This window comes from Toxorhynchites rutilus, chromosome 2 (genome assembly GCF_029784135.1).
Source record: "Toxorhynchites rutilus septentrionalis strain SRP chromosome 2, ASM2978413v1, whole genome shotgun sequence".
Lineage (NCBI taxonomy): Eukaryota > Metazoa > Arthropoda > Insecta > Diptera > Culicidae > Toxorhynchites > Toxorhynchites rutilus.
In genome coordinates, this window is record NC_073745.1 from 50536842 (window position 1) to 50549027 (window position 12186).

Here is a 12186-nt window from a genome sequence, read left to right on the forward strand (position 1 = left end):
ATCAGCTCTCGATAGGTACGAAGTCTAATTGAATAAAAATAAAGACGGTGGATGATTGTGATGCCAATTTTGTAATGTTTATTGTTAAAGTCAAAAATGGCACGTGATATGGATATTGACGGCAGGACAGAAACTTCTGATGAAGATGAATTATGTATCAATGCTGGGGGCTAGCCGCTGTTAGTATTTGAAAGGGAATAGGGTAGGCTAACCAGTGGTCGACCCCTCCGCAGGTAACCAGCACAGTTCGTTGACTTGTCAACAAAATACGAATTCTTGGTCACTTTTGAAGAAAAAAAATCTCAATTTTTAATCACAATTAGAACTAGCTAACCCCATTTCCCTCCAATAGTGACCGCACGTACCGAGCGCGCGATGTTACATTTTATAAGAAACGACAACTGTTTTTTCGCGGGCGGGACGTGCGGCCGTACTTTCGTCAGCGTTTCGCATTTTTTTCTGTACCTCCTGCTCTTCAGTCGCGATCGCAGGGTCGCGTCTTCTCGTCGACCGCGCACGGTTTCCCGGCTCATTATTATTGACGATATAGTTATTGACATCGTGCTGTCACGAGCGGGAGAGCGCTTCCTAAAGAAACCAGCAGCCACCAGGCAGGGAGAAGCCAATGCAACGCATCCGCATCCATCGCGAAACGAAGGAGATTAAATTAATAATAATTCGAGAAATAAATCCATTTCTCGGTACAAATATAGTATTTATTATACGCAGGGCGAAATGTGCGCACGATTGACGGGAAATGCGCACGTTTCCACACGGCCAACGGTGGCACAACACGCGCGCCCGCGGCCACTTTGTTAGCATTCAACATTTGTCCTAGCCTGTCCTGTATTTTTCTATTTGATTGTTATTGATCTTTTGTGTTTGCCAGCTTTCCTCCTCTTCTCGGGGGTCTAACGATATGGAATTTTCAATCGAACCATTCTATGATCGGCGGACATATTTTCATTAATTTCATTAAAACCGAACAGTTATATGTAGGTGCGTGATTGAATGCGGACCGCTTTTGCCATAAAGCACCGCGAACCATTGTTTGCAAAAAATGGACCTTCGACGAGTTTGTTTGAGGAATCGCCTTGGAATTTCACTCGTTAATTCGTTGCCCGCTGTCCCACATTTCTGCTCATTTCTACCGGTGGAGGAAGTACCAATTGTTTCGCGTTCGCGCGCTCCAAATATTGGCCAATGAAGGAAAAATCGCGTGTCAATCCATCAAAACTGAGCCGCACAAAAAGCTACCCTTTCGCAATGACAAATCTGCCGACTGATTGAGAAAAACAAACAGAATCCAACGCAAGCAGAGAGAAAGAGTGAGAGAAGCGACAAGAAATTGCTGCTGAAAGATTTATGAGATCTTATCGCTTTGATTTAAAGAGCCTTCCGCTGGAGGTGGCAGGAGAGCAGGGTGCGCGGCAATCGATCCGCGCTAGTGTCAAATAGATGAAATATATGACGCTAATGAGCCTCATCTTGATCAACTGTCATATTCTAGCTTATTTTCGCAAAAGTGACAGCTTCCGCACGACACGCAAAGCTTCGTGGTCTGTGTTGTGCCATACCCGCGCTAACCAGAGCTTATCTGGTGACAATTTTCCTCAGAAATCCAGTTTGTGTGCCGAAGCGGCAGACGCAGCGCTTCCGCATGTGTGGTCCGAATCAATCAAAAATACCTGTTCCCGGCGGATGATGGTCTCTCCCGCCCGGCGTATGTGTGGTGGAACCTGGCGGGAGGCTGCTAGTGATTGTCTTCGGTTTGCGGCGTTTGTGGAATTTCAATGAGCGCGCTGGTCGGGAAGAAAAACGCCAAAACCGTCACTCAAAGCATTCGCAAATTTAATTTCGCTCGAAAATGCCTGCTACCATCTCCGAGGTTCTCTCCGCTACCTGGCGTTTGGTTTGCGTGGATTGGTGGTTGATAGTGCGGACTTGAATTCGTATTAATTACGGACCAGGCTAGACGTAGCGGGGAGTGGAATGCAAAAAACGGGAAAATGCCAATTCTGGTTAAGAAGATCGGTAGAACACCCACGCAGTGGGTTTTTCGCATCTTCCTGGGATGGGTTGCATCTTGAGAAGTGAAGCGCTTTGGATGTTTTTGTTCGCATCGATAATTACTTCAGCGGAGATCACCGGTAAGACGGGTCGAGATGATTGAATGTTAACAGATTGGTCAGCTCCAACCTGTTTGCTATTTTCCACCAAATCTCGTCTTTCTTACCATTCCATTCTTACCATTTCTCATCATTTTTGTTTTTTAAAATAAATATTCTATAACTATTCGATAATCATTTTTCTCGCCTGTTTTTTTTAAACCCATAAATAATTCCAGTTATTTACAAACATAACCACACATGAAATTGATAGTCTGACAAAATTGTAGTGAAAATTTATGAAGATCAGAACAGAACTTCCTCCGAACAAGGCTTGTCACTATTCATGGGACGCAATGAATTCATGGTCACGTTCACATTATTCAGTTTTTAGTTTTACGAGCACTGCGCAAAAAACCCCAATATGAGCAGAGGCACGAAAAAGTAATTCTCCAGAAAGACGACGCTCGGTCTCACTTTGTCAAACCGGCTCAAATCTATCTGGAAACACTCAAATGGGTAGTTATACTTCAGCTACCATGACACCCAGATATTGCGCCGACCGCCTCATACTTGGTCGGTGTTAAGCCAGAGGGGACCAAGTCGCAAAATTGAAAATTTCGAGTTATTGATTACATTTGGAAATTGTTATGATTGATCAACGAAAATCCCTCATAGTATGCAGTCAGAGCGGACCATGCACCATTTACCATGGCGAAATGGCTCTTTATCATGTTAATTTAAACAAATCAAACTAACAAAACATTTTCTTGAAGCTAATAGGTACCTTGTCGAAATGTGCTTGAACCCGTTAGTTTAAAATGTGCACATTCGGAGTATATTAGAAAATAAACTTGGTCCACTCCGACCGAACGGATCAGTGAAACATGCTGCTCTTCAGTGTGAATGATCGCAAAATGTACTATTTCAGAGTGCGATTTAGGATGTAGCGATGGCAATGAATTCAAATTTGGCGATTCTATTGACGAATACTGTCTAAGATGATTGAAAATGGGAAGTATATGCTTAACATGTTTGCCGTGCAATCATATTCATGCCAGCAGTAGATGGCAGAGACTATAATGCTGAACGCAAACTAATGTTTATACAGTTCCAAACTCATAATCCTTCGCGCTCCAATTTTCATAGCAGAATGGCACACTTTGACTCACAACTGTTAATTGAGAGGCTTAGAATGCCAGGGGTGTAAGTGACTTGATCGATTTCTCTTCATCAACGTTTTATTTAGTTAATAACTCAATTGCAAAAACGTTCCAATTTAAGTTCGCTGTAGAATCTGATAGGCGAGGTTCTGACCTATCTTCCATATTGTCAAATATAGCTGGGAATGTATTTGAGGCTATGCTATGACCAAAAGAGAGAGTCGATGTAGAGAAATCGATCAAATCACTTACACCCCTTTCATCCTAAGCTTGATGTTTTTTTTACAACTATCATACGTCAATGTATTGCCAGAGAGTAGCTAACAATTCTGAGATCGATATTGAACGAAAAAATTAAATGCTTTGACAATTGCAGAGCATTAAACTTTCTGTTCGTTTTTCTCGAAATCATAAAAATGTCACATGGTTCGGTCTGATCTAACACCGACCACTTGTTCTATTCGATGATACATAGTCTGATTTATCAGCAATTCATTATTCATGTTTCAGACTAAAAAAATCAGTTTATAACGGGTGTTCAATAAAAAATAAGAATGATTTTAATACCTTTCTGTAAAAAAAATAAATAAATAAAAAGCGTAAATTTTGTTCTCACCGAGAGAATTGTTCTCTGGGACCCGTTTCTAGGGATCGCTTGTTTCTTTTCGCTCGAGTGCTGTCAGTTCCATCAAAGATGGCGTCGAAACAACAAGCACTCCGCGAGCGCGTTGTACGGTTCTTGGAAACACGTGAAAGTCAAGGAAGAATGTTTACAGTAGACCACTTTCGGGACGAAAATGTGCCGGTGAGCACTGTTTACCGGAACGTCGAGCGGAAGACCGGTAGTGGCCGTCCGGTGAAGATCATGACGAAAAACTAATGGACGAAGGAATCTCTGAAAAAGCAGTTCGACAACAATAATGGTTCGAGTTTGCGTGACGCCGGCCGAAATTTTCGCTGCTCTCATTCCTACATCCACAGAACTCTCAAGCAAGAGGACATCGTCTGTCGGAAGAAGACTAGGTCCCCAGAGTACACGGACGAGCAGATAGCGTCCGTGAAATCTTAGTGTCGGTGGATGACGAAGAATTATTGCGGGACGTCATTTGTGCTGGACGACGAGAGTTATTTTGCGCAGTCCCACATTCCCGGCAATGACCGGTACTATACCAGCGACCATACCTCCCGGGGTGAAGTACAAATGCAAGCATAAGTTTGAGAAGAAAGCTATGCTGTATATTGTAATCTGCAACAAAGGGATTTCAAAGCCCTGGTTTAACAAGCCGAGCGGACTTGCCATCAACCAGAAGGTGTACTTGGAGAAGATTCTGGTTGCGTTCTTCGAGAGGCACCATTCTGATGGGAAGTACGTCTTCTGATCGGACAAGGCGTCTACCCATTACGTCAAGAAGACGTTGGCGTTCCTCGAGGAAAAACAGATACCGTACGTACCCAAGGAACGGAACCCGACCAACTTGCCCCAGCGCCGTCAGATCGAATTTTTTTTCGGCTCCCTCAGTGCCCTGGTGTATAAGAATGATTGACGGGCCACGGACACCAAGCGTCTGACCACGAGGATCCGGAATTGCATCCGGAAGATGAATGTCAGTGCAGTCCAGCGCTCTTGTGAGAGCATCTTCACCAAGCCGCGCCGTACGGTTGAGCACGGCTCCTTTGCCAACATTCACTGACTTTTTTTTTTGAAGAACAACCGTTATGTTTTTAATAAAAATACTGAATTGCTTGAAATATGTTTTTTCATTAAATCACTGAAGAAATTATTTTTTATTAAGTCACTGAATCATTTTTTATTGAAAGCCTCCTACGAACACGTTTAGAATGGAATACTTGTTTAAAGAAATATATAAATCAGAATTCCAGACTCAGATACGGGTTCAGATTCCAAGTTCAGATTCGATCCTCTATTCAAGATCGTGAATTCGAGACTTCGGAGTCAGATTCAAATTTGACTTTCAGTTCCAGGCGGAAAAAGATGAGTGCTGTGTTTCAGAATATGGATTCAGAGTCCAGACCCTGAGTTGAGATAATATAGTTGGCGAATTCTGAATCGTGATTGGGATTATGATGTCTGATTTTTTGAAACATAGAATCTGTCGCATTTTCAAACGAACAGATAGTTAGAAAAATTATATCGGATTGTAAAGATAATACGATTGAAATATATTTCATAGTTATTTGTTTGTTCATGAAATGTGCAATAGTTTACGTGAAATTTCTTTGTTGTTCCACCAAGAAGATTATCAACAGTTTATATACGATCAGGACCAAGCTTAAAAGGTTTTATTTGAACTCAAACATTTGGTTTATGTCTCTTGGAAGTATGTTTTTTATGTTTTTTTATAAACACACAGAACATATAGAATTACAATTTCCACGTTCCATAAACATGCTTCAGTTATAGTCTTAGGAGATGTTTTTCTATCAAAGAAGCTTTACATTGTGAATAGAATGCACTAACATCAGTTTTAATCGCATTGAGAGTGAGGGGAAAATTACATTTTACCAGGAGATTGTAGTTTTTGAATTGCACATTTTGTAAAAGTAACGAAAACTTTGCTGGTTTGCCTATGACTGATATCTTTTTTTTACAAAAAAAAAAACATAGGAGCTTGTGTCAAAGATACGACCACATTGTTGACGTAGTACTACGCTGTTATTTTGTTCAAGTCAATTGTTGATAACTTTGGCTATTATTTTAGAATGCTGCGAAATTGTAGAAATAACTGTTTAGTAGAATGGTCTGACACCCTTAATGAAAAACGTAGTTCTACGTCAAAAAATGGGAAACCATTTTTCGAATTTTTTTTTCGTGCTTAGAAATACAAAATGCACTGCGACTATTTTCTATTGCCTCATTTCCATATTCATTACGTTGTTTATGGTGGAATCAATAGACACAACCAATGTATCTATGCTAGTACTAACTGACCCGGCAAACGTTGTTCTGCCATATAATTTATTTCTAGACAATATTTTGGTTGTTAAAAATAACGAATATATTTCAAGAGAGTTTGTATGTTATCGCATCCTTTTCAAATGAAACAGATCAGATTTGAGATACGCCTACTTTGATCGCTATTATAAAATGAACAAATACTCCGTATTCTAAATGAATTAAATCATAAGAGTAAATAGATAAGATGATCGCTTACATCTTTATTCTTCAGCACAAGTCTGGCGTGCACATTGCAGAGCATGAATGCACACATGCAAATTTGATATTGAAAGTTTTTTCGACGTAGAACTACGTCTTTCATTAAGGGTGCCAAATCAGAAAACAGGTCACGTTTTTATGAAATAAGGTTAACGTTAATAACTATTTATGCCGCGAACGGGTTTTGGCGATTTACATACCAAACGAATCGGAATTTCTAAGATTTGTTTGATAAGGCTATACATTACAATTCCATGGTGTGTAAATGGTTAAAATTCATGAAAACTATAAGCGTTTCCATTTTCCCATACATTTGTTCTGTCCATTTGTGTGCTTTCCCGAACGGAGCTGTCAATAATGAGCAACTTATGGACGAGCAACGATGGGGAAATCGCAAGACTTAAAGTCTCCGTGAACAAAGGAAATGAAGAAGAACGAAGTGGAATATTTGCCTAGAGTATAAACAGTGGATCTCGTTAAGGCAAACTTTCATTCTTCGCGAGGACACCGACTGAACAACATCGTTGCTGGGCAAGCTGGACGGTGAGGAGTGGAGGAGTAATACGAGGAAAAAGTAAAGTTTTCCAAGAGGCTTTTTGAAGGTTAGAGACGAATGAACTAAAGAAGTTGAAAGTCTCACATGTCTTAGTTTCGGATTGAGCTGTGGACGCGACCAAATTACTGACTCGCTGATGTCTCTAGCATGGCAATCATTGCATCAAACTGACGCCATTGCATTAAGGTTCTGAGCTACACAATTGTGTGGGGAATAATCAAGCTAGGCTATCGTCAGCTCACCAAGAACATATATGTTCTGGAATTTTGTCTGTGATTTGGTTTCGCATGACGGTAGCAAAACTCTCTCCACAAAGGATGACAGCTAAGCTGATCTAGACCGGCAATCTTAACAAAAAGGGCTTCTGTTGAGCGCAAAACGGAAATAAGTTTGTGCATATTCAATTGTTTCAAGCCATCGATATATGGATATTTGTATGTGTACGTACGTGCGTTTTAACGTATTGTGCTGTTGCGGGTGAACATGTCGATCCGAACGTGGTGACAAGGAGGGGAGATAGCGGAAAGGAAATATTTGCGCTAGGGTAGTAGTAATGAATCTCTGCTGAGGCAAATATTCAGCCTTTTTCCTAGCAGTTGACATTGTTTGTTTTCCGTCATCATAAAGGCTTCGTTGGTGCCTTTGACATTGCATCAATGCATTGAACTGACGTTATGGTGAAGCAGGTATTAAGGTTGTGCACCAAAAAATTATTAGGGAATACCAAGTTCTTCAATAAGTTTTAATAAGTTATTTATTTATTTGGGTTCGCGTGCCAGTTGCAAAACTCCCTTCAACTAGGATTGTATTTGCGCAAATCTTGACCATAATGAAGCAATGCTACTCTTTTCTAGGTTGTTGAGATTAACAGAAAGAGTTTATTTCGTTTATTTAGTCACCAAGAAAGTAAATGTCGTTCTGGAATTTTGTATGTGATTTGGATTCGCTTGTCAGTAGCAGAACTTTCTCCACTAAGGCTGATGTCACATTAGGCGGATTCGCCGCCGTGGATTCCGCGAGTAAAACCGTAGCGGAGGATCTACAGTGTATTGTGAATGAGCCATGTTACACAGAGCGGGGCGGTTTTGAAAGCGAATTCATATCGAGAAAAAAAACCGTCGCGATATCCGCGGCGGCGAATCCGCCTTATGTGACATCAGCCTAAGGATGATAACTGCGCTTATCTCGAGCATGTATTGTTCTGTGAGGACAAAAAATGATTCATCAAACAATAGTCGTCAAATGATTCTACAAGAAAAAAATATTTCAGGGCGACCAAACTGGTAGAATGGCTATCTTTAAAATTTCATAGCATTATAAAATAATATTCGCATTTATAAACAAGCGACTTGAATTTAACTACAGCGTAGTTCGTCGTCAACAATGCGGTCGTGTCTTGGACACAACCTCCTATATATTTTTTTTATATTCTTTATTTGAGAGGCTTCCAGCCTCCTGGGCTGGTTCGCCTCGATATGAAAGTCTTGGTACAGATTGGTTTCAGACATAAGACTATAACAGCTTACTACAATGTCCAATACACAGGTAGATTATTTTTCTAGGATTTTTAATTTGTATAAGTTTCCGAAATACAATTATAATTCGAAAGATTGACATGAAACTCTCAGTGCCGATAACAATTTTCACCCATTGAAACTGTGTACGTTATATGGAAGTTTCCCTGTACAGATGATGAAGATTTTTTCCAATCCAATTGAGAATATAAAACTGTGACACATATGGCAACACTGTTTGTGGTACATAAAACCGCTTGTTGTTTACATCTCAATGCCATAAGAAGACCACTAAATGTTTATTTAAAATCCAGTTGCAATACTTACAATACAGAAAAAAGATATATGCAATACAGAAAAGACTTTAATTTAACTTTAATTTAATATGTCGATTATCTGAATCTGTCGTCCAAAAGTTTTGAAAGAAATTTTTGAAAAAACGTCATCGTCGTCAACATCGTCAAAAAAGAGGAAAAATGATTTTCAGACCATCGGTTAACTTTGAAAAATCATAGTACAAAAGTTATAAATTTTTGAAGAAAAGTCATTTTTGGACAAAAAAGGCGAAAACGTTCATTTTTCCTACCACCCTAAAATAGAAATGAGCACCATAACAAAAAAAATCTAAAATTCAGGTCTAATATTTTGCGATAAGGAACAAAACTACCACTACCAAGAATACTCATAATAAAGAAGAAATAGAATTGGAGTTGTTGTCCAACTCGACAGATATGGAACAATGTGGTTCACGTAGCAAAACATTTTCGCACTTGGAAATCAGGGTTATCCGAACGGCTTTGTTCAAGACACCGAAAGCGCTGAGGACAACTTCTGAAATCAGCTTCTTTCGCTGTGTAATTACATCACAATCAACCAAAAACCCATCGTTCGCTCGCACGCATCCATTCAATCAATTCTCAGGGTAATTTGATTGATAGCGTTGACCACATTTTCATATCGAGCACACCAGGATCATCGCGCGCTGTCCTGTCGTAATCAGCAGCCCGAAAGAACGGTACCTAATAACGATAATAGATATCGCCACGACGGTGCGGGACGGCTCTCTTCGCTTTTTTTTGGAAACTATTTTCGTCCCCGTCCCCGAGTTCCGAGTGGGAAGGTTCAAGTTTTCTTTCGTCCAATTTTTATTTTAATTTTCCTAATGCACTGAGCCAGCCAGCCAGCCTGCCTGGAGAAGCCAGATGGAAATTTTTCGTGAACTGACAGCGAAGGTGTCATGTGTGAGTGTGTGTTCTCCTACTGCTGCTGGCCGAAGCAGGACGAAGCGGGCATGGAAGTGAACGCACAGTGGACAGAGGAAAAGATACACGTTTATGTAAATGATGATGATGATCCACATGGAAACGGCGGAGGGGCCAAGGCTGAAGGAGTCTTACATAATCGCACCGACTTTGTATGAATAATTTAATCGGAGCATTTAACTAGCTGGCACGCTTCTGGCATGTGTGTGCTTTTTGTGCTGTAGCCGGTTCGTTCCATCGATGGTGGCGTTTCCGCCGACCAGCTTGGCATGTTTGGATGAAGGTTGACATTATCAATTGGACAGCATCGTCGTGGCGTTCTCGGAGACTTCGGAAAGAGGTACCATCTTCATGAGTTGAGACACGAGATGTGGCTGGTGTTTTGAACTGGTAACCTGATAAAATGGTGAACGTGAGTTTGAATCACGTGACAGACACGATTAAGGATGGCAAGCAACAGATAATTTGACAAAAAAGGATAGCATGTTTTTCGTCACTTCAATTGAAGTGGGTATTTCTATCACCGAAAGAGATGTGTTAAAGCGCTCAGAATCCGTATGCAAATATTTGCCTATCAAACACTCCGGGACCACTCCTTCCCACTATGACACGTTACAATAATTATTTTAATAGCACATCGTAGCGTTTCGCTGCAATTAACGCGTACCTAGGTGTACCAGAGAGCAGCGTCAGCATCAACACGCATGCCGTTGTTGTGGCGTTAACATGAAACAATCATAATTCGATTACTTACCGGTCTATAATCACAGGATCTGATGGGGTTTCGTTGCGATTGCCACAGCTCTTCTTGTCACAACATCGGCTAGAATTAGAAGCGGAGAAGCGAAATTGAGTTACGTTTCACGTTCACAAAGTGGCTGCCGGCAATAATTGTGTCATTATCTACGGAACCGGCAGCGGTTTGCGTATGGGTAAAATTTGGCAATATGATCCCGGTCTGACTGACTGAATTTTAGCATCGTAGGTTCTGCTGTGTGTTCACAGTATGCTCATGTGTTATAATGAAACATGTGTCCCCGGATGGGAAGGTGCTATGGTGGTTCGGTCGTTTCCAAATTCTCGACTTATTATTCTACTAATTTCGTTAGCCCCTTCTGAAGTCATTCTTCCCAAACATCATCTCGTTTGATTTCCATTCTTCCAGGCGGCAATCGATACGCGCGTCGGTCGCTACAATAAAACTGAATTTTATGTTCATTGGCCCCTTTATGCTAGATTTGTGTTGTAGGCGAAGCTCCGCAAACATGGAGTGTGTAAATCGATGTTCTTGGCCTTTTTTGTTCGCTCCGTGCAGCATCTAACTTTTTACGACAACGTATAAGGATGAATAGACGCCTCACTGGTCTCCCCCCTGTCTGACATCTCGCTCTCTATCGTCTCGGGTGCGTGCGAGGGCCTATTGAAACCGACGGAATCGATGGCAACGTCCGGCGAAGGAAAACTGTGGAGGATTCGATTTTTGCTTTTCTCAAGAATAGCTAAGCCAATCGGTTGCGCTCCCACTGCTGCCAACCGCCGGTTGCCTTTTCCGATACTTCCCCGGGGATTAGGACGGCTGCTCGGCTCGCCGGAATGAAACCTCTTGAGAAAAAAAGGCGTGCTCTACAGGGAATTGAAGTTGCACACACATATGACACAAGGCAGCAAGCAGCAAGGCATAAAAATATAGACACGCACTTCTACGCACGCACCCACCCACACAGACTACGAGAAAGCCATTTTCCTTTAGTAGTGTTGTGCAACGTCGTTCCGGCTTCGTGACCGGCAAGAAATGAAGAATCAAACATAAAAATATTGTACCCGATTTGAAACGGTTTCCTTTCCGCATATCCTTGTCTTTGAATTTTATTGTTGTCGGTCGTTCTCCCCATTTCTGTGATTGTATAAGTGCGGCATTGGCTCGCTTCTTCCCTCTCCCCCGGGTCGACGAGTCCTGGCCTGATAAAGGCTTTAATTTTTCTCCCAACAAATCGGACAGATGCTGACAGAGTGAATATTCTTAGGCTGTGATTTCAGAACAAACGTGCTGTCAGTCAGGCCGAGGTTGGCGGTTATCAGTACCATGAACACTCACCTGCACATCACTTCGTGGGTGAGCAGTACCCTGCACATCTCCGGATTTTTGTCCTGCCCCTCGTAGACAATGGCCTGTGTGGATGGAAAGAGAAGAAGAAAATGGATGTGATGAAAAAACATGGTGATATCGTATCGATTTCTGGTTTAGTATTAGATGTTCCAATAACAGCCTAGTTCCTTGTGTCGTCGCGTGTCAACAGCCCCCGATCGGGGATGCTGTTTGGAGACTATTAATAACACTAGCGGCACGGGGAGCGTTTGAACCCTGAACAGTCAACGGAATGGATGGAGGATCTTTAAGTGTGTTATAC

General features: G+C 41.5%; 1 protein-coding gene across 6 annotated transcripts in view; it reads right to left on the bottom strand.

Moving 5' to 3' along the window:
- LOC129767180 (transcription factor collier) overlaps window positions 1–12186 on the bottom strand; it is a 124168-nt gene that overhangs the window by 57343 nt on the left and 54639 nt on the right. For all 6 annotated transcript variants that reach the window (XM_055767806.1, XM_055767809.1, XM_055767807.1 and 3 more), the window contains 2 exons: window positions 11874–11947; window positions 10533–10601 (listed from right to left, as the gene is read on the bottom strand). In XM_055767806.1, the coding sequence (XP_055623781.1) occupies window positions 10533–10601; window positions 11874–11947 (143 nt within the window). The remainder of the gene's footprint in view (window positions 1–10532; window positions 10602–11873; window positions 11948–12186) is intronic.